At 34.7% G+C, this 26,676-nt stretch overlaps 1 protein-coding gene across 13 annotated transcripts in view; it reads right to left on the reverse strand.

Annotated features, from left to right (window-relative positions):
• Nucleotides 1-26,676, reverse strand: part of EVI5 (ecotropic viral integration site 5) — a 197,574-nt gene that overhangs the window by 31,233 nt on the left and 139,665 nt on the right. Inside the window, exons 19-20 of one of the 13 annotated variants that reach the window (XR_003523072.2) lie at nucleotides 13,697-13,874; nucleotides 11,286-11,664 (exon numbers count right to left, since the gene is read on the reverse strand). The exons of 10 other annotated variants lie outside the window; for them this stretch is intronic. Coding sequence is in view for 2 of the 3 variants with exons in the window: in XM_027611632.2 (XP_027467433.1) it covers nucleotides 11,617-11,664 (48 nt within the window). In the remaining variant the exon portion in view is untranslated. Of the gene's footprint in view, nucleotides 1-11,285; nucleotides 11,665-13,696; nucleotides 13,875-20,566; nucleotides 20,656-26,676 lie in introns of those variants that run through there. 2 more of the 13 variants (XM_027611632.2, XM_027611642.2) reach the window with 2 other exon arrangements.

Here is a 26,676-nt window from a genome sequence, read left to right on the forward strand (position 1 = left end):
AACCCCTCAAAATGAATTAAAGACCTAAATGGGACACCTAAAACCATAAACATCATAGAAGAGAGCACAGAGAGTAATTTCTCTGACATTGGCTGTAGGAACATTTTTTCTACATGTGTCTCCTAAGGAAAGGGAAACAAAAGCAAAATAAGCTGCTGGAACTACACCAAAATAAAGAACTTTCTGCACAGCAAAGGAAATCATCAACAAAACAAAAAAGCAACAAAACAAAAAGGCAACCTCTGAATGGGAGAAGATATTTGCAAATGACATATCCAATAAGGAATTAATATCCAAAAAACCAAATTAATCTAATTGAAAAATGGGGAGAGGACTTGAGTAGACATTTTTGCAAAGAAGACATATAGATGGCCAACAGACATGTGAAGAGATGCTCAACATCACTCATCATCAGGAAAATGCAAATCAAAACCATGTGAGATATCACCTCACACTTGTCAGAATGAGGGCTAGACTCAAAAAGACAAGTAACAAAAGTGTTGAGGAGAATGTGAAGTACAAGGAATCCTCATGACCTGTTGGCGAAATGTAAATTGGTGCAGCCACTGCAGAAAATAGTATGGAGGTTTCTCAAAAAATTAATATTTCCACTACTCGGTATTAACCCAGAGGAAACAAAAACACTAATTCAAAAAGATATATGCACCCCTATGTTTATTGCAGCATTATTTGTAATAGCCAGGAAGGAAGCAACCTAAGTGTCCATCAACAGATGAACAGATAAGGAAGATGTGGTATATACACAATAGATAATTATATATCCATAAAGAAGGATAAGATCATGTCATTTGAGACAACATGGATGGATGGACCTAGAGGGTATTATGCTAAATGAAATAAGTCAGATTGAGAAAGAAAACTACCATGTGATTTCATTGTAAGTGGCATCTTAAAAAAAAAAGGGAAAAAATGAATAAACACACAAAAAGCAGAATCAGACCTGTAAATACAGAGAACAAACTGATGGTTGCTAGAGGGGAAAGGGGTGTGGGTTTGGGCAAAATGTCTGAAGTGGAGAGGGAGATACAGGCTTCCCGTTATGGCATAAATAAATCACAGGAATAAAAAGCAGAGGGTAAGGAATATAGCCAATGATACTGTAATAGCAATGTAATGGGACAGACGGTAGCTACATTTGTGGTGAACATAATGTATAAACTTGTCAAATAACTAAGTTGTACAACTAAAACTAATGTAACATTATGTATCAATTATACTCAATTAAAAAAAGTAAAAAAGGAGAAATATTAATTTGACCAGAGAAAGGTAGAACCAAAACAGCAGAGACACTGACTCAGAGTCCTAATCATCTCCGAAGCCTTTGCTATCTGTTTTTTCATTTATGTGAACGAATAAAGTCCCTTTATTATTTAAACCAGTTTAAATATGGGTTTCTGTTACTTGCAACCAAAGTAATAATAGCTAACATGTCTTGAGAACTTACCAGACTTTCTCAATTGAGATTCCCCCAAGTAATTAAGCCCTAACACCAAAGCATCATTGTACGCAATGAACTAACTTCTCTCCTATGCATCTAAAGTGGTACTATGTATCCTCCTCAGAAGAATTGAGAAAATAGTTACTCAAACTATTTTCTGTAACACTTAATTGCTCTTGTGCAGCACTGGTAGAGAGAAACTGGGGCTAACAATGTGCTAGGAACTGTTCTGTGCCCTTTACATGTAATCATCACAGCAACCCTGTGTAATAGATATTATTTCTAATTGAGTGAACCAACAATTGCCTAAGAATTACATAAACAGTTGACACATTTTTCTCTCTAGCATTCTAAACATGAGAAACACTGAAGCAGGCAAGAATATATGGGGATTTATGCAAAGGACCAAACAAATTAGCTTTCTTGGATTTGTTTAAAAATCTCCTGTCTTGCTTGAATATTTATTTTAGCCCCATTATTTAAATGGGAATCACAATATAAAAAGAAGTGAAGATAAAATGCTACAGCATACTTTCATTCATGGCCCTAAGCTAATGACTCATATTATCAATTTATAGTTGTCTAATACTGTTTACATGTAATTATGCCTACACCTGATTTTTAATCACTCCCCTTTTTAAATATTTCAGAAACACAGAAAAAGAACAAAAGAATAACATAATAAAGACTAATAAACCCATCACCCAAATTCAGTCTGTTTTATGACTACCTTATTCCATGATTTCCCTTGGTTCTAGACTTATTCCATCTCAGTCCTGTATATTTTCAAAGTAGGAAAAGATTATGTCAAGCAGAAGGGAATAAGTAGTGAGTGAGTCAAGAAGGAAGAAAAGGAAGAATGTGGAAAAGAGAAAAAAAAAAGAATATTCACTAACATAAAGGAAGCCATTATTTTTACAGAATGTATTTTCTAACTCCCATATGTGACATGAGGAATGGCAGCCACAACTGAGTAGGTAGATGTATTTCCGAAGGGGACAAATTTGAGGAGAATCACTCCTTTGGGTTATGTGTTCAGCTGTCCTCTTTGATGGCTTTTGAGTCTAATTTTAGCATCATGCCATATTAATTGCCTTGAAATATTTGATTAAATGGAAAGTGCAATCAACTACTAGGAAGAAATCCTTGTGGACGAGATGGAAAGGCCAGATATTTGTGGTTTGGAATCAGATTTAGAAAAGTTACCTTTAAATCTGGTTCCCAGTGAAGGCGAAGTTCTTGAGGATTTTGGATATCCCATAGTAAGAATATCATGCAGGACAAAATAAAATTCTCAGGGTGAATAAAATTACGAAGTCCAAGGTAAATTCTAATGTTGTGAGAGAGAAGTTCAAGAATGCAAAATACTTTAGGTTTGAAAGGCTGTCAAATGACCAATAACCATAATTAATACCTAATTCTTTCCTATAGGGAAACCTGTATGAAAGAAAAGTTTGGCATGAAAAGAATCATTAAATCTATTTTACAAAAAGTGACTAAGTGACTCCAAAGATCTGTTTCCTCCAAAGGTGGGTCTTAGTAAGGTTTAGCCAAAAATTTTACACCTAGATTTCTTTAGAGGAAAGGCAGTATTTAATAAAAAACAGAGAATTGAGAAATTTTACAATAAAGAAATGGAATGTTTTAACTTAGGGGGGGGAAAAAGATTCCTGAAAGATATTTGTGAAAGTCAAAGAAGCCCTCTTAAAGACTTTATGACTAAAAAACCCAGGTGTTCCTTGAATTTCTATTCATTGTAGAAAAAAGGCAGAATTTCAAAGAGAAAAACTTTATATATTTGATGAAACACAATGCATATAATTGTTTATATTTAAATATTACTGTATATAAGCTTAATGTTAGGTTTCTTCTGAAAAGCTTTTACATAAAGTCAAAAGTTTACCAAAAAAAAAATCTCTGATGCCCATTAAACCATTATTTCTGTAGACACACACAAACACACACATACCCAAGTAACAACTTGTAAGGCACACTGACTAAACTGAGGGCAAAGGAAGGGTAAATAAGCAGCTCTACACTCTTGCAGTGACCCCATCCCAGCACAGTTGACACACATTAGCAGCAAGCATACCAGTGTGATAGACACACCAGTCTGAAAGCTCTGAGTTAGGTATTCTGATTTAACAGTCCACTTTAAGGGAATATAACTGGTATTTCAAACACTGGAGTAAACTGAGAGATGTCCTAAATGCTATTTAATAAATTAAAATATATAAATAACGTTTTATCTAAGTCTGTGGTTTTCATGTTCTGCAAATGGGCTCTCATTTAAATATGCTGATTTGAAGCTCTTTAGGGTCCTCTTTAAAGGTAACTAAATACACATTTACAATGCCAAAACAATTATCCAGTTAACTATTATATTCTAAAAAGCGGGCAATTTAATTTCACTTCTGAGACAGTTTATTCAATTATCTAATGTTTAAAAATCTTTTCTGCAAAAATTTTTATAGCTTTCTATTTTCAAGCAAGTCCATGGTTCTTTCTGATAAGCAGGTGGGAAAATGTCAGCTATCCTAATAAATTTACCAGGAACCTGGATTTTTCTTGGACGTTTTCTTTTAGTCTAGCTGATAACAACAACAGATTGCCAGTTAAGTGGTTTCCTAAGCAAAACTAATTAGGTAAGTGACAAACTTAAAGAGCTCCAACACATCAACAAGTTTGGTAATTCTGTAATTTCACTGAACAGACCTTAAATGTATAACTTTTCATCTTGTGATAAAAGAAACTTTACATTAAGAGAACATAAAGTAATATTTATAAAAGGCTTAAATTCACTTTCACTCTTGGATCTATCTTTCAGTAATTATTTTAGCAATTACCATCATGATGTCTATAATAATCTAATTCATATTAAAGCCTTAAGCTATAGAGTTCCATGTATGAGTCTCTTAGTCAAAAGGTCATCAAAAACCCAAAGATCAGGGCACCTGGGTGGCTCAGTCATTAAGCGTCTGCCTTCGGCTCGGGTCATGATCCCGGGGTCCTGGGGTCGAGCCCCACATCGGGCTCCCTGTTCGGCGGAGAGCCTGCTTCTCTCTCTCCCACTCTCCCTGCTTGTGTTCCCTCTCTCGCTGTCTCTGTCAAATAAATAAAATCTTAAAAAAAAAAAACAACCTAAAGAAATGTATGTATAAGTGATTAGGATAGAGTATAACAACTTAACTTACTCTGAAATGTATCAAAAAATAAGACAGCTTGAGTGGTAGATGGATAAGTATCTAATGAAGCAATGGATAAAAGAAATAGATAAAAATATTAATTACAGGGGTGCCTGGGTGGCTCAGTCATTAGGCGTCTGCCTTCGGCTCGGGTCATGATCCCAGGGTCCTGGGATTGAGCCCCGCATCAGGCTCCCTGCTTGGTGGGAAGCCTGCTTCTCCCTCTCCCACTCCCCCTGCTTGTGTTCCCTCTGTCAAATAAATAAATAAAATCTTTAAAAAAATATATTAATTCCAGAATGGAGGTGGTGGATGTTCACTATACAACTCAACTTCCGTATGCTTGAAAATTTTCATTGTAAAATACTGGAAGAAGTCATCAATAAGAAAACAATACATGCCTGCCCCTCCCCCCACCAGAAAGCAAGCACTTAGTCCATACTGTAGTTCATTTACATATGTGAAGAGGTATTTATCTCCCACAGGTTACTTACTGATTCTTCATCTAAAATCTACCTGTTGCTCTAAGATTAGTACTTTCTTCATATTTTACTAGAAATTTAAGAAAGTGAAAAATATTAAAATCAAATTAGTACTTCATTAAAACAATATAATTTTAGACTAGGCTTCCAGTTCATCTCTATAGTATTTTAGAGTAGATTTTATGGTTACATCAAGATCTATTTTCTCTCCTTCATTATGTAGTGGTCATAGGATAGGAATTATCCCCATCCTTAACCCCACAGGTAAGGCCCTGGTTGGTAGGGTTGAAGCCAAACAGGATAATCACATCTGTTTGCACTGTAGCTGGTTCGGGTTTTGCTCAAATAGTGTGACTCTCAAAACTTTTACTGGAAATTATGGGTTATAGCTTCTTACTCTGGATATTATAAGTAGGTATAAGGCTCATTTGTTAGCCATTTTAGCACAATGAGGAAAACCTCCTAAAGATAAAAAATGAGAAGGAGAAGGGCGCCTGGGTGGCTCAGTCAGTTGAGTGGCTGACTCGGATTTCAACTCAGGTCATGATCTCAGGGTCCTGAGATCGAGCCCTGCATCCAGCTTTGTGCTCAGTGGGGAGTCCACTTGAGGATTCTCTCTCTGCCCCTATCCCTACTCTCACACGCATGTTCTCTCTCAAAAATGAATAAATCTTTATTTATTTTAGATTTTTGACTTTTATTTTTAAAAATGAATAAATCTTTTTCAAACATGACAAGCAGAGCAGAGCTTTCAGAATCATGCCTAATGCAACAAGCTGGAACCCAAATTAAACTTTTCCTGAAATATATCGTACTTCTGGACTTTGCAGGTACCTGAGCCAATAAATCCCCTTTATTATTTAAGCCATAAATAAAATCCAGAATGTAGTTTTCTGTTATCTGCAATAAAAACAACCTATCTAACATATTTTTAAAAAATATGGCTAAGTAGGGGCACCTGGGTGGCTCAGTTGGTTAAGCAACTGCCTTCAGCTCAGGTCATGATCCTGGAGTCCCGGGATTGAGTCCCGCATCGGGTTCCCTGCTCAGCAAGGAGTCTGCTTCTCCCTCTGACCTTCCCCCCCCTCATGCTCTCTCTCTCTCTCTCTATCTCATTCTCTCTCTCTCAAATAAATAAATAAAATCTTTATAAAAATATGGCTAAGTAAATGAATATAATAATATAAACAACATAACCTAGGAAATGCTTAAAACAGTAATTCCCAAAGATGACTATGGCTGGGAGTTTTATAAACACACAGATTAAAGAATCTATTTCTGACCTAATGAATTCTAAGTATCTGTGAATGGGGTTTGAAAAATCTGTACACTTTGAAAGCTACACAAGTGGTGGTTCTGATATAGCCAGTATGTAGACCTACACTTAAATTGACACTGGGTTTGTACCACCTTTGAAAATGAACTATTTTTTAAACACAAATTCAAAATTTTATTTATATGCCAGTTATAAAATACTTTTACCTTTTAAGAATCTCAAATAATATTTTACAAGTCTAGACTCATTATAGAATTTATTTTACACATAAAAAAGGGTAAATATTTCTTTTAACTACCACCACAATGGCAAATGTTGGTAAATGACCAAGACTCATAAACTTATTTACAAATAGTCTCTACATTTCCAGAGTGAATATATTTTAAAACAAAGGAAAACTGGTAAGGTTTCTTAAATTAATTTCTTTCAATTCTGCTCTCAGTTTCACTTCGTATTATTTCTATGTTAGTTTCAGCTGGTCAGTTCCCTGTCTACAGAGGGTGGTTCATTTTGAACTCAAATCCCTTTCTTGGTTAACCTAGCTCTCAAACAGAAGATATTACTATTTTAAAGCTTAGTAATGTATGATGAGGAACTAAATAATGTTTAGGATCAGAAAAAATCCCATATATATGACTCCTACGACTGAATACTAAGATAACTTTTAAAAGAATAAAGAAAAACCAACGATTTGAGGACCAGCAGAATATTAAAAGTATCAACTTCTATGAGGGGATATGCCAATAAATAAGGGATCCAATTTTCTAAAGTTTTTTTTTAGGTAACAGGTTGATACAGTCAAAAAACTATGTTATCTAATATAACTATAAATGCGTGTAGAGGAATATTTAGTAAAATATTTAGCAAAAAAGAGCAGTGTTTGACACTTGGACTGTTTTTTTTTATTTTTTTAAAGATTTTATTTATTTATTTGACAGAGAGAGACAGTGAGAGGGAACACAAGCAGGGCGAGTGGGAGAGGAAGAAGCACGCTTCCTGCTGAGCAGAGAGCCCGATGCACAGCTCGATCCCAGGACCCTGGGATCATGACCTGAGCTGAAGGCAGATGCCTAACAACTGAGCCACCCAGGCACCCCCTACTTGGATTGTTTTTTAATGACCTTAGGTATACATACACATTCATCTGTTTTATCCCTGCAACCACTGGGAGCTGTAATCCAGGAAAGAAGGAGGTAGAGATGGAATGTGCCCAAGATGTGTCACATAATCTGTTACAGTTGATTGGAAAATCAGTACATGCTATAGTCAGCGGGAAATAAGTGAATATTTATTTGTGCAATGTGTATAAAGTCGCAGTAGAAAGCGGACATTTTAATCAGAAATATCATCACCTACATCTACTGTACTCCAACATATTCTTTAAAAAGTTGAATAATTAAATGTGCTGGTGCATCGAGCTAGAAGAATTAAGTAAAAATGTGAAATGTTTTCTCTATAGCTCTAAGCAGCATGTTTTTCATGTGTCATATTGCAACAAAACTGAGACGAATATGATGTTAACTTGCCTTGAACAACTGTTTAGAAGAAAGAGTAGCGTATAATATTAAAAACTATTGTGGAGGTGAGAGAAGAGGAGGCAGGGGCTCAGGTTTGTTTAAACTACAAATTAAGCCTCAATTTTTAAGTGGAATTATAAGAGGTATGTCTAAGAGTCCATTTGTGTTTATTTCTTTATCTATGTTTTTAATGCTGGTTATAACTTACCCTATCTTGCCACAGGAAGGACACTTCCTTAGAGACAGGAAGATAGCAGATTTTAAAAGCTGTGTTTCAAGCCACTGGTTTTTTAATACTCTGTGTGACCGGATAATTTGCTTAGAAGTTTTTGAGTTTTCTTAGAGAGAATTTAACCAGTTAATATGCAGCTAATGTACTAGATGCATATTTGAGGTAGTTGAAAACACAAAACATAAAAGCACCTAGTCTATTACTTACATCCTGCCAAAGTTTCCTCGAGCTTTTCAGTTTTCAGAATTTTCAGATCTACAGAGGAGTTCAAGTAGTATGATACCCTTATACCCTTCAGCTCTATTCACGGATTACTATTTTGCCACATTTGCTTTCATTCTTTCTATATGTATAGATATCTTCTGAACCATTTGAATGTAAAATGCAGATACGACATTTCACTACTATGTATTTCAGCATGCATTTCCTAAGAATAAGGAACTGTCCCACATAACTAAATGCCATTATCACACTTAAAGTACTAGTTTAGGGCACCTGGGTGGCTCAGTCGTTAAGCATCAGCCTTCGGCTCAGTCATGATCCCAGGGTCCTGGGATTGAGCCCCGCATCGGGCTCCCTGCTCAGTGGGAAGCCTGCTTCTCCCTCTCCCGCTCCCCCTGCTCGTGTTCCTGCTCTCGCTATCTCTGTCTCTGTCAAATAAATAAATAAAATCTTTTTTTAAAAAAAGTAGTAGTTTAATTCCACAGTATCATTGAATATGTAGCTCTTTAAATTCCCTTAAAAGGGCCCCAAACGGATTATTACCATCCAGAATCAAACCGACGTTTATGGTTACATTTGGTTACTCTATCTCTTTTAATCTGTAATATCCCTCTGCTTTTTTTGTCATGATTTTGTTAATATTTTTAAGAGTCCAAGTCTAGAGACTGTATTATGCAAGGTAAAATACAAAAATTTCCCATTCCAACAAAACTCCAAGTACAGTTCTGTTTTTATTCCTTTTTTTCAAACCAAATAGGCAGCAGGATAAAACTAATATAGTGTATATTTAATGGTTGGTTAAGGGAGGAAGCATAGACGACAAGGGCAGAAACTTAAATATCTGAAGCCAAAGACTAAGAAAATATATAGGAACAGCACTAGAAGACAGCATTTTATATATTATACCAGTAAACACTTACTTATTATATTATTTATAGAAATTTGATAAAAGAGAAACATAATAAATATTAGTAGTTATATTTTTTGCCTCTTATTAAGAGACTAACCTGTGAGTTTAACTCTTCAGTCCCTATGAGATCCAAAGAACTCTCCCCATACTTCACATACTTTAAATACACAAAAGCCCTTTAGCTTTTTTGTCTCTGTGAAAATATTCTATGTCATAGGTAGATGACTTTAAATTCTGGGAAAAGCACAGGGTTAGTCACAAAGAAATCACTAAGAAAGAGAGGACTTGTCATAAAAGGAAAGCATCAAACAGCCACTTAGCTTCACCTTGCTCAGTGAGACAGTGCTCAGAGCTGGAGAATACTGTAGCTGAAAAAAATGTGATTCATCTTCTGGATGGCTATATTTTAATATCCTCATATTCCATGTCATGAGGGTTTATCATCTCAGTGAAAGATTCATCTCTGCTTTTGTTTCTTGGCTTTGTGTTTTGTTTTTGTTTTTAATACCACAAAGTTAAATACCAAATAGGTGCTCTTGTGCAGTATAAAGCAGCTTTTATCTTGCTCTTTTGCTTATGAGGAAAGGATATATGATGATATCCTGTTTACTAATGATAAACACTGGGAGTGCTGTCTTGGGATACTGAGACTTTTGAAGAATTAGTTTCAAAAAGCCTTTCTAAATCGAAGCAAACATCATTTCATCTTCTTGCCTGTCATTCTACAACCCAGCATTGTTATTTCTCGAGATCCTCTTCTGTTAGCTTAGAGACCATTATGCTCTAGACCTATTATTTTCATACTCTGGATTCTCATCACCACTTCTTTCTCTTAGCAGGATTTTCTCCAGATTGATAAATTAATAAGCTGTCCTCTTTCTTCCATGGCCACTGGACCCGTGCTTTATCCTCATAGGTGGCTTGACCTAAGTGTTGCCTAGATCCAACAGCACTCAAGGACTAAACAGACTCAGAAGCTAACTTATCAAGGATCACATGGAAAAAGCCAGGGGTAGAAATCAGGTTTCACTCCTACTTCCATATTTGTGAGACAAACCACAGCAGGATATGTGTTAGAATTGTTGTTCTAAAAATGGTGTTGATAATTTTATGTGTGATTCATATATCTTTTCCCGGACCCTCCATAAAGAGTGATAGGAAGCCAAAGTTGGGGAGTACAATCCTTAGCTGTCAAAGTTTGTCATGTCTTCCTTAGCATCAGATAACTAGACAGCTTCCTATATATTCATCTCACTGATAAAACATGCTCTTCTCTCATTTTTTCCCCCAAATTTATTTAAATTCCAACTAGTTAACATATAGTGCTATACTGGCTTCAGGTGTACAATTTATGAAATGATTCATCACTTACATATAACACCCAGTGCTCATCATAACAAGAGCCCTTCTTAATGCCCATCACCCATTTAACCCATCCCCCACCTACCTTCCTCCATCAATCCTGTTTGTTTTCTATCATTAAGAGTCTCATGGTTTGCTTCCCTCTTTTTCCTTCCCATATGTTCATCCATTTTGTTTCTTAAATTCCACGTATGAGTGAAATCATATGGTATTTGTCTTTCTCCAACTTATTTCACTTAGCATAATACACTTTAGCTTCATCCACGTTGTTGCAAATGGCAAGATTTTTTTTTTTGATGGCTAAGTAATATTTCATTGTATTCACAGTGATTATTGTTAGATATGAATTTAGTGCCATTGTTAACGCTGGTGTTTCTGGTGATGTTCTCTGTTCCTTTCTAGTTTTTATTGCTTTTGGTCTTTTTTCCCCCAAAGAGTCCCCTTTAATATTTCTTGCAGGGCTGGGTTAGTGGTCATGAACTGCTTTAGTTTTTGTTTGTCTGGGAAAGTCTTTATCTCTCTTTCTATTCTGAATGACAGCCTTGCTGGATAGAGTATTCTTGGCTACATATTTCTTTTCTCATTTGTTTAAAAGAAACATAAAGAGCTGACTTTGTCAACAAGAAGTTTTATTAACTTATTAGATTATTATAGTCCTGGAATTTGATAGGGAGCCAGCCATTTTTATCAAGTACAGGAGAAGGCCAGTATGAAAAACCAAATTATAATTATTTATCAATTCAGTAACTCCTTCCCATATGAAGTCAAGGGAGAACAAGGTATAAAATCAAAGACAGCCCATATAAAGATAGTATCAATAATATTTTATACATTTGAGATTATTAACCCATACTATAAAATTAATTTCCTCTCAACAATTTCAACGAGATGGTTTGGCTTGGCTGTGAATAATACAGTTATTGAGTCATTTTTTCCCCTGCATATGCTCCTCCATCAAACATTCATCACCTTTAGCTTATGATTTCGAGTTCACCTGTTATATAGAGGAATTTAAAGGCCTGAGGGGAAAAAAGTAGAGAAAAACAATTTTAATGATCAGTGTTAACATCCTGGAATACATATAGCCAGCTTTTTTAAAAAAGGGAAATAATTGTTTCTGTAAAATTATACATGTTTACCTTAAATAATTCACACAAAGGAAAAGATATAAAGATAATATTAAATCTTGAATTTTAGCTGAAATTGATAGAAAATACAAGGAACATGAGTCAGGTTTCTATCCAAATCTGTGTACCTTGAACTGCAATCCTAATTGCCCAAATAAATGCCCAAACATGAGGCTACTGAGCTAGTACGACTGAGGGACTGATTTTAATTTTGTTTAATTTAAATCAATTTAAATTTAAGGCACCATTATGCGGCTAGTGCCTATCTTACTGGAGTGCAGCACAGCCACTGCTCCAATGGTTTCTGGCATTGAATATGCGGTGAGAGATCTGGACAAGAAGTCTCAATCTTCCCATACAACTTTGGGCGTAATCTGCTTTAAGTGTTTATGCAGTATTCTGTGTCAAATTTTCCTAGAACACAGGGTATTCTTCTGATTTGTATATTTGGATCTTTCTGAATTTTAGGGATGACTTCTTGTTATATATTTTTTTAGTTGAAGTATAATTAGCATACAGTGTTATATTAGTTTCAGGTGTATAATACAGTGATTCAACAAGTCCACATATTACTCAGTGCTCATGAAGTTAAGTGTACTCTGAATCCTCTTTATTTCATCCATTCCCCCACCCATCTCCCCATTGGTAACTACCACTTTGCTCTCTGTATTTAAGTCTGGGTTTTTTTTGTCTCTTTTTTCTTTCTTTGGTTTATCTATTTATTTACATAATCTCTACACCCAACATGGGGCTTGAATTTATGACCCCAAGATCAAGGGTTGCACACTCTTCTGACTGAGCCAGCGAGGTGCCCCTGTTTTGCTCTTAAATTCCACATATGCGAGAAATCATGTGGTATATATACCCAAAAGAATATTAGTCATAAAAAAATGAGAGCCTGCTGCTTACAACGACACAATGGACCTAAAGAGTATAATGCTAAATGAAATAAGTCGGTCAAGGAAAGACAAGTACCACGATTTTACTCATATGTGGAATTGTTCATATTTTTGAGTATATCTTCTTTCCATTTGTTGTGGGACACCAGTTATCTTTAGTGTTAGATTATCTACCTTTCATCCATACCTGCTAGCTGATACTTGTTTTACATTCTTAATCCCTGCATTCACAATGACCATCTCAAGCTTTTCTTCTATGCCAATATTCCACTTTTCAGCATTGTTTACTGAATAGACTATTCTTTTGTTGTTTCTGCAATGATGTACTGGGTTTCAATTTGTTTCCTTAGCAGTACAATCTTAATTCTTACCTCAGTTTTTTTTTAATCATTTTATCTTTTTATTTCTTAATTTTATTGAATTCATGTTTGTTTTGTAGTGAGAAGCATCTGTAATTCCTTTCTTATCCTTGATTTACCTTTCTTCTTGGCTGGGATCTTTTTTGAATGGTGTTTCTTTCTCTTTCTCCACTATAATAATATAAACCAAGTTGCCTTGCCATTTCTTCTCTTCATAGCTAGGTGAGTGCCCAGATATTCCTAATGCTTTAAGAATATGGGCTACTTATTAACTCCCCTTTCACCATATTTAAAATCTATTTTCTTTACTCTCCAAGCTCAAGTTTGTTCTGACTTTTCTATAGCCTGAGGGATAGCACAGGGAAGGGAAGAACCTGGCTAAACAAGGGCTCTGTTTATTCGTCGAAGATTTTATTAAATATCTGTATTACCTAACTGGGGGGATATATGTCAAAACCTGGGTTTAGGATTCATAGAGTTCCCCAAATTCAGTGTGTTGTCCCCAAGGTCTTCACTTAAGTTAAAATTCAGATGTTCACTTTTTAATCTCTTTGGGTTTTTCCTTCCAGAAATTTTTACAATTCTTCAGTCAGAAAATACTCATTTTCTTTCTCTCCGCATTTGGGATATGATGAATCGATTCCTCTGGGGATTTTGCTGACTTACCTATACAGCTTGGTGAGTGGGATAGGAGAAGGAGACAGTTGAGGTTAGAAGCCAAGCCCTGCTAGGCCTCTTTGCTCTAGTCTAGTCTATTTCTTCCCTTAGCTGTCATGTTTAAAGTTTATTGCACTAGGTTTTGCTCCTTTTCCTCTCAGGCTGCTTTTAGTAGAAAAGTATTTGCCTTAAAAAAAAAAAACAAAAACCCTGTTATTTACTATTTTGTTAGATGGTTGGATAGGAAATTATAGGATCAATTTCAATCTACTTCTGTGGTGGCATTTATTTAAATAAATTAAATCTTTACATACACAGTCCTTAGAACATTCTACTACCTCTTATGGCATAGAATATCAAACTCCCTTATACATGACTGTTTTCTGCCCCCTAAAATTCATCCTGCAATTATTTTTTGAGCACCTGTTATATGCCAGCCAAAAGGCATACTGCAGTAAATAAGATAAACAAGGTTCTAATATATTATATGTGGGAGTGAATTAATTCTTAAGGTGAAGATAATTAAAGGCCCTGACAAGAGTCATAAATAATATAAAACATGATCATAAAATAGAGAGTAACAGTGTGAGGGGCCAATTTTACAAAGGTGGTCAGTGAAAATCTCTATGAGTGGGTGACTTCTAAGTTGAGATAAAAATGATGATACGGTATCTCAATGTGTTTTGAATTTTGAGACACCACCTTACACCATTTAGAATGGCAAAAACTGACAAGGCAAGAAACGACAAATGTTGGAGAGGTTGTGGAGAAAGGGGAACCCTCTTACACTGTTGGTGGGAATCCAAGTTGGTACAGCCACTTTGGAAAACAGTGTGGAGGTGCCTCAAAAAATTAAAAATAGAGCTACCCTATGACCCAGCAATTGCCCTCCTGGGTATTTACACCAAAGACACAGATGTAGTGAAAAGAAGGGCCATATGCACCCCAATGTTCACAGCAGCAATGTCCGCAATAGCCAAACTGTGGAAAGAGCCAAGATGCCCTTCGACAGATGAATGGATAAAGAAGATGTGGTCCATATATACAATGGAATATTACTCAGCCATCAGAAAGGATGAATACCCAACTTTTACATCAACATGGATGGGCTTGGAGGAGATTATGCTAAGTGAAATAAGTCAAGCAGAGAAAGTCAATTATCATATGGTTTCACTTATTTGTGAACATAAGGAATAGCATGGAGGACATTAGGAGAAGGAAGGAAAAATGAAGGGGGGGAATCGGAAGGGGAGACAAACCATGAGAGACGATGGACCCTGAGAAACAAACTGAGGGTTCTAGAGGGGAGGGGGGTGGGGGATGGGTTAGCCTGGTGATAGGTATTAAGGAGGGCACGTTCTGCATGGAGCATTAGGTGTTATATGAAACAATGAATCGTGTATCACCACATCAAAAACTAATGATGTATTGTATGGTGACTAACATAACATAATAAAATTAAATTAAAAAGAAATGATAAGAAGGAACCACCAGGGGAAGCTCAGGGAGCATAGTATTCCAAATGTAGGGTAGAGTAAGAGCAAAAGCCTTACATTAGGAATGAATAACCTTGGTTCAAGAAATGAAAAGAAGGATGGTGTTGCTAGAGCATAACACGTAAAGTGGAGTGTGATGATAATGTAGTAAGAAAAGTAAGCAGGAGCCAGAAAACTCAGGGACTTCAAGGCCACAGAATAAGCATGGTACTTTTGCTAGATGGACCAAGTTGTCTTTGTGGCTATTTTCCTATGACTATTTGAAAGTTCTAATTCTTATTTCCATTCTAGCAATGATTACCTTAAAAGTTATTTAAATGTATACTCATTTAAAAAATTACAATAGTAATAATATAAGTTCATATAGTGTAAAAAGTGAATTCCTGCCCCTTACTCTTTTGCACCAAGCCCTTTACTCTCCCCAGAGGGAACACTGTCAACAGGTTTGATAGGTATCACAGCAGACACTCTAATGTATTTAAATATGTGTAAAACAAGTAATACACACACATATACTTTTAAAAACACACACATGGAATTATGATCTACATTCTGTCTATAGTTTGTTTTTCTCATTTATTATGTCTTACAGATCTTTATTCTTTCTTAAAGATAGACTATTCCAAGTATGGATTTACTATGGCTTAACAATTCTACTATTGATGAGTAGTTACCAATATTTCTAAATAATAAAAATGATGTTGGATTTAGGCATCCATCTTAAGAAGTTTCACAAGAACACAAAATAAGTCTAAAATGGAAGGAAATAGTAAAAACAAGAACAACAAGAAAACAGAAAAAAAAGTGGCTTATCATTAAATTTGCATTTGCTTATTAGTATTCTCCTAGCCAGTGGTATCAGAAGTATTGGCTACTGGAAGTACTATTGCTTTTTCCTTTCTTGAAATGTTCTACAGATGTTTAATATACCACCCAATTCTCAACTGAAACTTACAATTAGTTATTCCATTTTTATAACTTTAGAATAGGAAATCAGTACTTAATACAGTTTAACATTTTAAACCTCACACATTAAAACTTAAAACATGGTTTACAAATAGACATCACACCCTTAAAGGAAATAACAGAAACAATTAGTAATCTCTCTATGCTCTCTTCATAGAGATTTCAAAATAAATCTAAGGTTATACATAGGATGTGGGTTTTTCACTGGGAGTAGTATTACAGAAAGTTTGTGGTATTAGAAGGGTCATGACACAATGCAGGTTGCTTAGTCTCAAATGCAAGTGTAAAGCTTACATTTTAAAAAAATTTTAAATTACACTCACAGATGAAAAATGTAACACAAAGAGTGACTATGCTAAAGATATATCCAAGCTCTTTCTCTCTCCTTTGTAAAAATTAAACTATTTCAGAGACCATAAGAAGGCAATATCTTGACTGTTTTTAAGGTTAAATAAAACTTTTTTTTCAAGGCTATATTATGAAACTATGTTCAACGGTCACAGAGGCAACCATATTAACTTGCAGCAGGGGGACAATTTTTAAGTCCTAATTTGGTATTTTCAATGCATATATTAAAGCAAAATGTATTAAGCAAATTATAACTGCATATGAAATTACTATAGTAGAAGAAAACCCAATGATTTGAGTAAATCCCTGACAGTTGATAAGTAATCACTGTGATTAATCAACATAACCTTACTGAAACATCAATAGCAACCACTAAGCTTTAGTAAGTTATTACTGATTTGTACTTTGCCCTAAGAAAAATTAATCATAATAGTAAATGTGGTAAATGGTAGCCTCTCTGTGACTTCAAGGTGACTCATTTGACAGATCTAAAAACAAATCATACTCATATCATGTACCATTCTAAGTTTCTAAAACAGTTTCCTGTAATTTAAAGTCATGGACAAAAAGGTTTGAATATTTTTTAAGGTTTAGTAACTAGGAAAAAAGTACATAGAAATACTTTTAAGAAAATAATAAGGTAATCTGAAAAGTATGGAAGGGAGAAAATAAATTCAAAAATTTTTTAATGCTAAGACTGATTTAATTCTATTTGAGAAGAGAAATATGCACACAAATACACAAACATTTTAGAAGTGATTTTTCTCATGGGACCAACTACATGCCCACATGAAAAATCAGCATTTGCACAAGGTCCAAAAGCTAGAAAATATTTCTTTAAATCATAGTTTAATTAGAAACAAAGCAATTTTGTGACAAATACTTAAATTTGTATAATTCCAGGGGTCCCTAAAAACCATGAAATTACATAAACTATTTTTTACCATAGAATTTTTATAGAACAGTTTTGGATTTACAGAAAAAATGAGAAGACAGAGAGTTCCCATATACCTCTTGCACTCAATTTCTCCTATTAATAACATTTTCCATCAGTTGGTAAATTTGTTACAATTAATGAATTAATACTGATACCTTATTACTAACCAAAGTCTAAAGTTAATTCGAATTTCCTGAGTTTTTTTGTTTGTTTTTAAGCTAATGTCCTTCTTCTGTCCTAGGATCCTATGTAGGATACCATATTACATTACATTCTGGATCACGTCTCCTTAGGTTCCTATTGGCTGTGATAGTTTCTCAGACTTTACTTGTTTTTGATGAGCTCTGAGGAGCACTGGTTAAGTATTTTGTAGGATGCCCCACCATCGAAAATTGTCAGATATTTCTTCTCATGTTAAGATTGGGGTTTAAGGGTTACTGGAAGACTACAGAACTACCATTTTCATCACACCATAGTACATACTATTGATAACTACTGATGTTGACCTTGATTACCTGTGTGAGGCAGTGTCTGTCAAGTTTCTCCACTGTGAAGTTACTCTTTTCTTTCCTGCCCTTTCCATACTGTACCCCTGGAGGGAAGTCATTGTGCATAGTCCACACTTAAGGAAAAGGGCTTTTTCTTCCTCTCCTCAAGAACAGAATTATCTACAACAATTATTTGAAATTCTTCTGCATAGAGATTTATCTCTTCTTTCCCACTTATTAATTTATTTAATCATTATTTATATCAGTGGACTCATGGGTATTTATTTTATACCATGAGTTAAAATCTACTATGACTTTAAACATTTTTTCCTCATTTGTTCTACCTTTGGCCATCAGGAACTCCTTCTGTTGGTTCTTCTGCCCCTTTAATGTAGGGTTTGGTTTTGTTTTTAAGCCCTTTCTCTAGTATTACAAGGTGTCTGGGCTCGTCTTTGTCCTTACTATATTTCCTGTCCCAGTCGTGGAATCAGTTATTTCTCTGAGGAGCCTTGGTTTCCTTCATTAGAGAATGGTATGAGAAACCCAGATGTACATGCTAGGTATACATCAATTAGCTTTTATTAACACCAAGAGATTGCTGATATTATGGTATTTAAGGGTCTAATCCTCCTTCACTAATTCTTCAGATGCTACTATGAGCTCGTCTTAGGTATCTGAATGATATTCTTCATTTCTAAATACAGCAATACCTTAAAAACCTCTAGGTACCTAATTTCTTTATATTTAACTGCATACTAAATTTGGATACCAAAGAATCTGAGCACTTAAGTAAATAAAATTTTAACTGAATTTTATCATCCTTAATGACTACATAGCAAGCTGAATAAAATATCCTACATACCTAACTTCTTCTGTTGAGAATTACTGTTAAAACTAGATAAAATTAGAGTAGCTATTTTTTTAATTTAAAAATGCATAAAATTTTGAGAAAATCATTTAAGAAAAATGAAGAATACTTTAATATTTAAGTAAGTTGCTCAAAACGGAAACCATTGTACTTCAAGGGGGAAAAAAATCTTCCAAAAAGAAGTTTGTTAGCCAAGAGTTGGCATATAAACTACCACCTGTTGTGAAACTATTAACAAATTAGCTCAGGAAATTGAAAAGCACAAACTGATCACAAAGCTTTATGATAAACTCCATTATTTAGTAATGTCACTGCAATTTAACATTATTATAAAACACGTATTTTAAAGTTCAGTGATAAAGATTTTATCACTTCCTCTCCATCTCTGCCAAAACGGCATACTGATCTGGGCACACTGATTTAAACCTAACTCACTCATTTTAGGTCAGAACAGAATTTTGAGTGGGTGTTTCTTAAGCCAAGAGTGGTTGGGGTATTGCCCATCTGAGGCATCCCTAGAGGTTATCTGCTGGGCAAACTAACAAAAGTGGGTAAATGTTACTGGGTACCAGGAAAAGAAAAAAACGTTGGATTTGAGTAGAACTACACTGTTTTAAATTAAAAATTTTCCATTACTTATAACAAAGCAGCATTAATTTTATAGATGTGCTTGCCCACAGAAGCTTTTAATATGGTTATGACAAATTAATATGCTTATCTTTATAAAAACCAAAATACAAACTTAATTCCAGGTTAAATATCACAGAGCTTGAGTTTAATTCCCACCTATTTTTCTTCAATCACCTGAGCAAAAATTAACTTTTCTGTGTTTTGTTCCACCACAGGCAAAGTAGAGCAAGTTTTATTTAGTGTGAATATAAAAATAAAGCCCTGGACAAATAAATAACATTTGGATCAACAGAATAAAGGTGGAAAATTCCACTAAGAGGAGGAAATACTTTTTAACCACCATTTCCTCCCTCCTAAATACTATGAATTACTCTTAAAAGCATTTTTTTTCTGAATCAAGTTCAATTAAATTTTTTTAATAGGTTAAATGTCTACTAATTGATCACTCCTATGCTCAAAACCCTCTAATGACTTTCCATCTTACTCAGACAAAGGTCAAAGTTCTTAGGCCCTACATAATCTGCCCTATTTACCTCACAGACTTCCTCTACTTCCCCTCTTACTTCACCCAGGGACTCTACTCAGACAAGCTCCTGGCCTTGGGCTCTTTGCCCTTACTAGTACCTAGCAGAGAATTCTTTCCCCAAATCTGCATGATTTACAAATGCTTTCTCATTTAACACCAACAACTCTAAAGCAGAAAACTTTCAGATCCTTAGTTCTGAGTGAATAAATAAAAAGATAGGTTAAGTAACTTGTCAAAGATACTTGGTAAGTAGTTTGACTTCAAGATCTTAAATTCTTAACAAATACAATATCTCTAGCAATTATGAGAAAACAAAAAGACAAAAAGTTGTGACCACAGAGTCATTTAGGATTTAAAATCCTCTTGCTCTTAATAATAATTAAATTTCTTGAAGCTTTTTATTCTCATCAGGTTCTATCATATTTATTTTTGCAGCTACTTAAACCAAGAAGCCAGAAAATCAGCTTGTAAAGTATATGGGCAGATAGGAAGAAAAAAACAAAATTCTCCCTTAAAAGGTAACAACTTGCATCACCTCAGATGTAACTGAAGCCATTGACACCAACAATAAACATACATGAATTTTCAGAGGTTTAAATTCTATTCAACAACCTTTCAAAGAAGAGATCCACATTCAGTCACTCCTTCTGTAAGATGATAAACGCATTTAGACAGAGTCTGAAATCATTCTATCATCCTCATCAGTGACCTAATGATAACAAAAGAAAAAATCTAATAGAAAAATACATACAAAAAGACTTTAGCAGACCTCTACAAAAGAGGAAATCCAAGTGGCCAGCCTCATTAGTAATCAGGTAAATGGAAATTAAAACCACACTGAAGTATCACTGCATACCCACCAGAATGGCACAAGTTAAAACATCTGACACCACCAAATGTTGAGGAGGCTATGCAAATTGATGCATTTGTGAATACAGTGATAATCTCTGAATTTTAAAAATTTGAATACTCAAAGAATATACAGTTAAAAATCACTTGTAGAAACAGCAGATGAGTGAATTATTGTATTAATTTAACATCTAATACAAATAGTTAAGCGATGATTATGTACCAAGCATTATATACCAAGCGCTGAGGAATACAGCAATTGAATGTCTGGCCAAAAATTCCTCTCACTGAGCTTCCACTATGGTGGAGAATGTGGACAAGAATAACAAGAAATGTATATTTTATGGCAAGAAATAATTGTTTTGTGAAACATGAAGTGGCAGAAGAGCATAGTGATTTGAATAGTAGTATTATTTTGAATAGAAATTTGGCCAAAGGAGCTTTATCTAATAAAATCATAAAGATCTGAATGAAATGAAAGGATTATATAGTATTTAAAATTAATAATGGTAACTCTGAATGGTCAAAAGATACGAAAATTATATACACGGTATAATTTTTATATTTAATGAAACCTTAGTGCTTAACCTCTTAATTTTATAGGTGTGTATCTGCTTGAGACAAGCATTATAATAGAATGGTGACCTAAAATCCATCTGTAAAGTGACATTCTGTTTGAGAAGGAGGAAACCTAGCTAATAACTTTCTCAAATAGTTCTAAGTAGGTGGCTAAAATTTGAAAACTGCTATACTTACAAAAGGCTAAATTTACTGTGAGACACTAATATAAAACAGCTCCTCCAAAGACAAGGGGGAAAAGCATTATTATAAAAATCTTAAGTATATTACAGATGCAGATATCTCAAATAATAATGGAAAGATTATAAACTTTAAATCAGGCCAAATGTTTCAAGATGACTAAATAATCTTTGAAATCAAATTTAATAAACTTTAGTCTCACAAGTGTATCTACCACTGAATGCTAATGTTTATAAAAATGAGTATTTGTTCATCTAATGTATTTCCTTATCTAAATATGACACTTATAAAAGTATAATTGTCATAAATACTTTAAAAAGCAGGTCTTAATTATATCAACAGATTACATAATAACATAATTTATTAAATTAAGAGTTTGAGAAAAATTGGTTTATGGGAAAAAAAATTTATTCGCAAGAGAGTTACATTAATTGGAAGAGTTGATCTGAAGAGATTGAAGTACAAAATATTTGACAGAGTTCTCCCCCTAGTGGAACTTGCAAAGGATCTAAAATATTTTCATGACTAAGAATGACCTAAAATGTATTATTCTTATAATTGAGAAAGGAGTTTCAGATTTTAGCAAGATATCTATTATGGGATCTATTATGGATCTGCATGTAATAAGTAAATAAATGAATGAAAGTTGAATCATCAAGACATTTACTGAAAACACATTTACTAAAATGTATTACTAGCAAGCTAGTCAAGCACAACTCAGCAAGAACAAATACCTTAAAAGCAGAGGACTAGGGGGTACAGAGAAACACAATTTAGGAAGACACAGTAGCTTGTAGAATGGTACAGAATTTTGAGAGAATGTGAAAATTCTGAAAAGTGTGTGTGTGTGTGTGTGTGTGTGTGTGTGTGTGTGTGTGTGTGTGTGTGTGTGTGTGTGTGTGTGTATGTAAGGGGTAGGGAGGGAGGATGAGGAGATAATGCTGAGAGATGAGATGGGAAATGCAGGTTTGGGCAAAAATGAAAAGCTAAGCATTTTATGCTAAGGAATTTTGATATGATTTTCTAGGTAAAAGGCAGTCAGTAAAAGTTTTTATTTTTCAGAAAGCTAACTTGGATAGCTCTGTGGAAGAGCTGAGGCTGGAGAAGAGATAACTGACTAGGAAGTTACTGCAATAGTTTAGGTAAGGCTGGGGACAGAAGAATTCAGAGAATGGCCTGGGGGAATAGAAAAGCTAAGAGAGATTAAAAGAAAAGTTTCTGAAATTAAAATTACCTTTGATTTAGTTTTAGATTTATTCAGGACTTTTCTCTTTTGAAGTCCCAAACTGTACCCAACTGAGGAGTTGGGCAAGATACTTCAGTCTTTATGAGTTATTAAAAATTATCTGAAAGCAAAACTACAAGAGTAGGTGAGAAGGTAAAATGCTCATAATGTTAACTAGCACAAGCACTTTGTAAAAGAATTTGGTATTATCTAGTAAAGTTGAAAGTTTACATACTCTCTCTATATAGCCTTGATGTAGAGGGTTAAGAAAGGCTTAAGTGAAGTTCCTACTAGGTTGAACAATCCGTTAAGAGATGATACCACTGATCAAGACTAGAGATACAAAAAGAAAAAAAAATTTGGATGAAATAGGAACACATAATTTTATTTTAAAGATTTTTTATTTATTTGACACAGAGAGAGAGGGGAAGAGCGGGAGAGAGCAAGCACAAGCAGGGGGAGCAGCAAGCAGGGGAGAAGCAGGCGTCCCGCTGAGCAAGAAGCCCAATATGGGGCTCGATCCCAGGACCCTGGGATCATGACCTGAGCCGAAGGCAGACACTTAACTGACTGAGCCACCCAGGTGCCCCTAGGAACACATAATTTTAAACATGTTGAATTTGAAGTGCCTGTGAAACTTCAGGTGGAGTGGTTTACTGTCCATTAAAACTACCGGTCTACTCATCAAAAGACACAATAAGTTTAAAAACAACAAAAGATAAGTCAGAGTGGAAAGAGGTATGTGCAAAACGTAACATCAATAAATAAAGAACTACACACCCAAAGAAAAAGAAAAAACCTAATAGAAAAATACATACAAAAAGACTTTAGCAGACCTTTACAAAGAGGAAATCTAAATGGCCAGACTCATTAGTAATCAGGTAAATGGAAATTAAAACCACACTGAAGTATCACTGCATACCCAGCAGAACGGCACAAGTTAAAACATCTGACACCACCAAGTGTTGAAGAGGCTATGGAACAAGCAAGAACTTTCATATGCGCTCTTGGGAGTTTAAACTGGTACAAGCACTTTGGAAAATAAAGTTGAAGATTTGCATGCTCTATGACACAAACATTCCACACTACAGAAACATGTACATGTGGTCAGTATAGTGCACAAGACTGCTCATAACCACCGCACTGTTCAAAACAGTCCCAATCCACAAACTCCCAAATGACCAATAATATTAGAGTGGATAGATACATTGTGATATATTCATAAAATGGAATATGTACAATAAAAATGATTACTCTTACTAAAATAACGTTGAACAAAAGGAAGAAGAGACAAAGATATTCAAGAACACTCTATTCAAAGTTCAGAAACAGGGAAAACTAAACTGTACAGATCAGAGAGGCAAATGAAGGTGACACAATTATAAGGAAAAGCAAAGGAATGACTACCACAAACTCAGGACAAGGGAGTCAGGTGTGATTGGGTAGACTTCTGGGTACAGGCATATTCTGTATCTTGACCTGAGCCGTGATTATATGGGTAATGTGTTTACCCATATTATAATGTAATTCTGTACTATGAACTTCTTGGTATACTGTGCTAATAATTTTTAAAATAATTTTTAAAAAGGTTTAAAAATTATTGGTTGTGGAAACATGCAAGGGCTAGAGTTACATTAGGATCTGTTGTACAGATGCCTCCTAAAGTCATGTAAGTGAGACCCTTCATTTGAATACAGCTTTTAAAAAGCAAAAACTTGGGATTCTCAGAGGAATACAAACATTCAGAAATGATAAGAAGACTAAAACAATAAACAAGAAAGAAGAGAGGCAAAAGTGAGTGGTGGTGGGAAAGCTATGGGAGGAGAGAACATAAAGAGGATGACAGGCCAACAATGACAAACAAGATAAACTCAAGCACGATAAAGACTGAAAAAATACCAATGAATTTAGCAATTAGGATTCGAGTGATTATTTAATCAAGATCCACTTGATGCCAACATATTCCCGATAGTAAAAATTTCATGCATTTTCTATTTTCAGAAACGATATTAACATATTTCATTTTAAACAAAACATGCAGCATATCAGGCTCTTTAATAAGTATTTCAGTATAAATAAAAACAATGATATAAATCTTGCTGTTTGTGACTAACATTTAAAGAAATGTAACAAAATTTCATAATTTTCTTGATGTTAGAAAACTACAGGCTTAAACTAGAATTGCATCTGATAGTATGATTTAAATTGCTGATTACAAATATGTCATGCAGTCAGTTCATGTCTGAAGTTTTTCTGAATATGTGCTACCTTACAGGGAATATTACCAACAGAACATAAAAGCTATTTTTTTATAAACATATACAAATCATAATGTGTTATTGATTATCATCAAAAGATGAGGCTATAATATATGTAAGTCTTAGAAATTAACCAAATTTTGAATTGAAATTTAATTCAAAAGATATTTCAAGTGGGAAGAAAATTCTAGATGTTGTAGCAAAAACTGTATTATGGCTTGGAACAGAATATAACACATTTTGAAAGAAATAAGATTTTCAACATAATATTTTTCCCATATTAATAAGAAATAGGACATAGAGGGATAAATTGCTTTGGCAATGTACAAATATGGTAAACTATCATTCAAATATGGATTTAGAGCAGAGGCAACAAAAGAAAAATAGGTTAAGTTGTACTTCAACAAAAATATAAATTTTGTGCATCAAAAAACAGTAAAAACTGTTTGCCAACTATCAATCTGATAAGGGACTGACATCAAGAATATATAAGGAACTTTTAAAACTCAACAACCTGATTTAAAAAATGAGCAAACATGGGTTGGAAGAATAAACGTTGTTAAAATGTCAATGCTACCCAGAGCAATCTATACCTTCAATGCCATCCTGATCAAAATTCCAATGACATTTTTCAAAGTGCTGGAACAAACAATTCTAAAATTTGTAGGAATCAGAAAAGACCCCAAATCACCAAGGAAATGTTGAAAAAGAAAAACAAAGCTGGGGGCATCACGTTGCCCAATTTCAAGCTCTATTACAAAGCAGTGATCACCAAGACAGCATGGTACCGGCACAAAAACAGACATATAGACCAATGGAACAGAACAGAGAGCCCAGATATGAACCCTCAACTCTATGGTCAAATAATCTTCGACAAAGCAGGAAAAAATATGCAAAGGAAAAAAGACAGTCTCTTCAATAAATGGCGCTGGGAAAATTGGACAGCTTTATACAGAAGAATGAAACTCGATCATTCTCTAACACCATACACAAAGATAAACTCAAAACGGATGAAAGACCTCAATGTGAGACAGGAATCCATCAAAATCCTAGAGGAGAACATAGGCAGTAACCTCTTTGACATGGGCCACAGCAACTTCTTTCAAGATTCATCTCCAAAGGCGAGCGAAACAAAAGCAAAAATGAACTTTTGGGACTTCATCAAGATAAAAAGCTTCTGCACAGCAAAGGAAACAGTTAACAAAACAAAGAGGCAACACACAGAATGGGAGAAGATATTTGTAAATGACACTACAGATAAAGAGCTGGTATCCAAGATCTATAAAGAACTTCTCAAACTCAACGCCCAAAAAACAAATAATCCAGTCACAAAATGGGCAGAAGACATGAACAGACACTTCTCCAAAGAAGACATACAAATGGCTAACAGACACATGAAAAAATGTTCATCATTCATCAAATTCAAATCAAAACCACACTGAGATACCTCCTTACACCATTTAGAATGGCAAAAATTGACAAGGCAAGAAACGACAAATGTTGGAGAGGTTGTGGAGAAAGGGGAACCCTCTTACACTGTTGGTGGGAATCCAAGTTGGTACAGCCACTTTGGAAAACAGTGTGGAGGTGCCTCAAAAAATTAAAAATAGAGCTACCCTATGACCCAGCAATTGCCCTC

This window comes from Zalophus californianus, chromosome 4, assembly GCF_009762305.2.
Source record: "Zalophus californianus isolate mZalCal1 chromosome 4, mZalCal1.pri.v2, whole genome shotgun sequence".
Lineage (NCBI taxonomy): Eukaryota > Metazoa > Chordata > Mammalia > Carnivora > Otariidae > Zalophus > Zalophus californianus.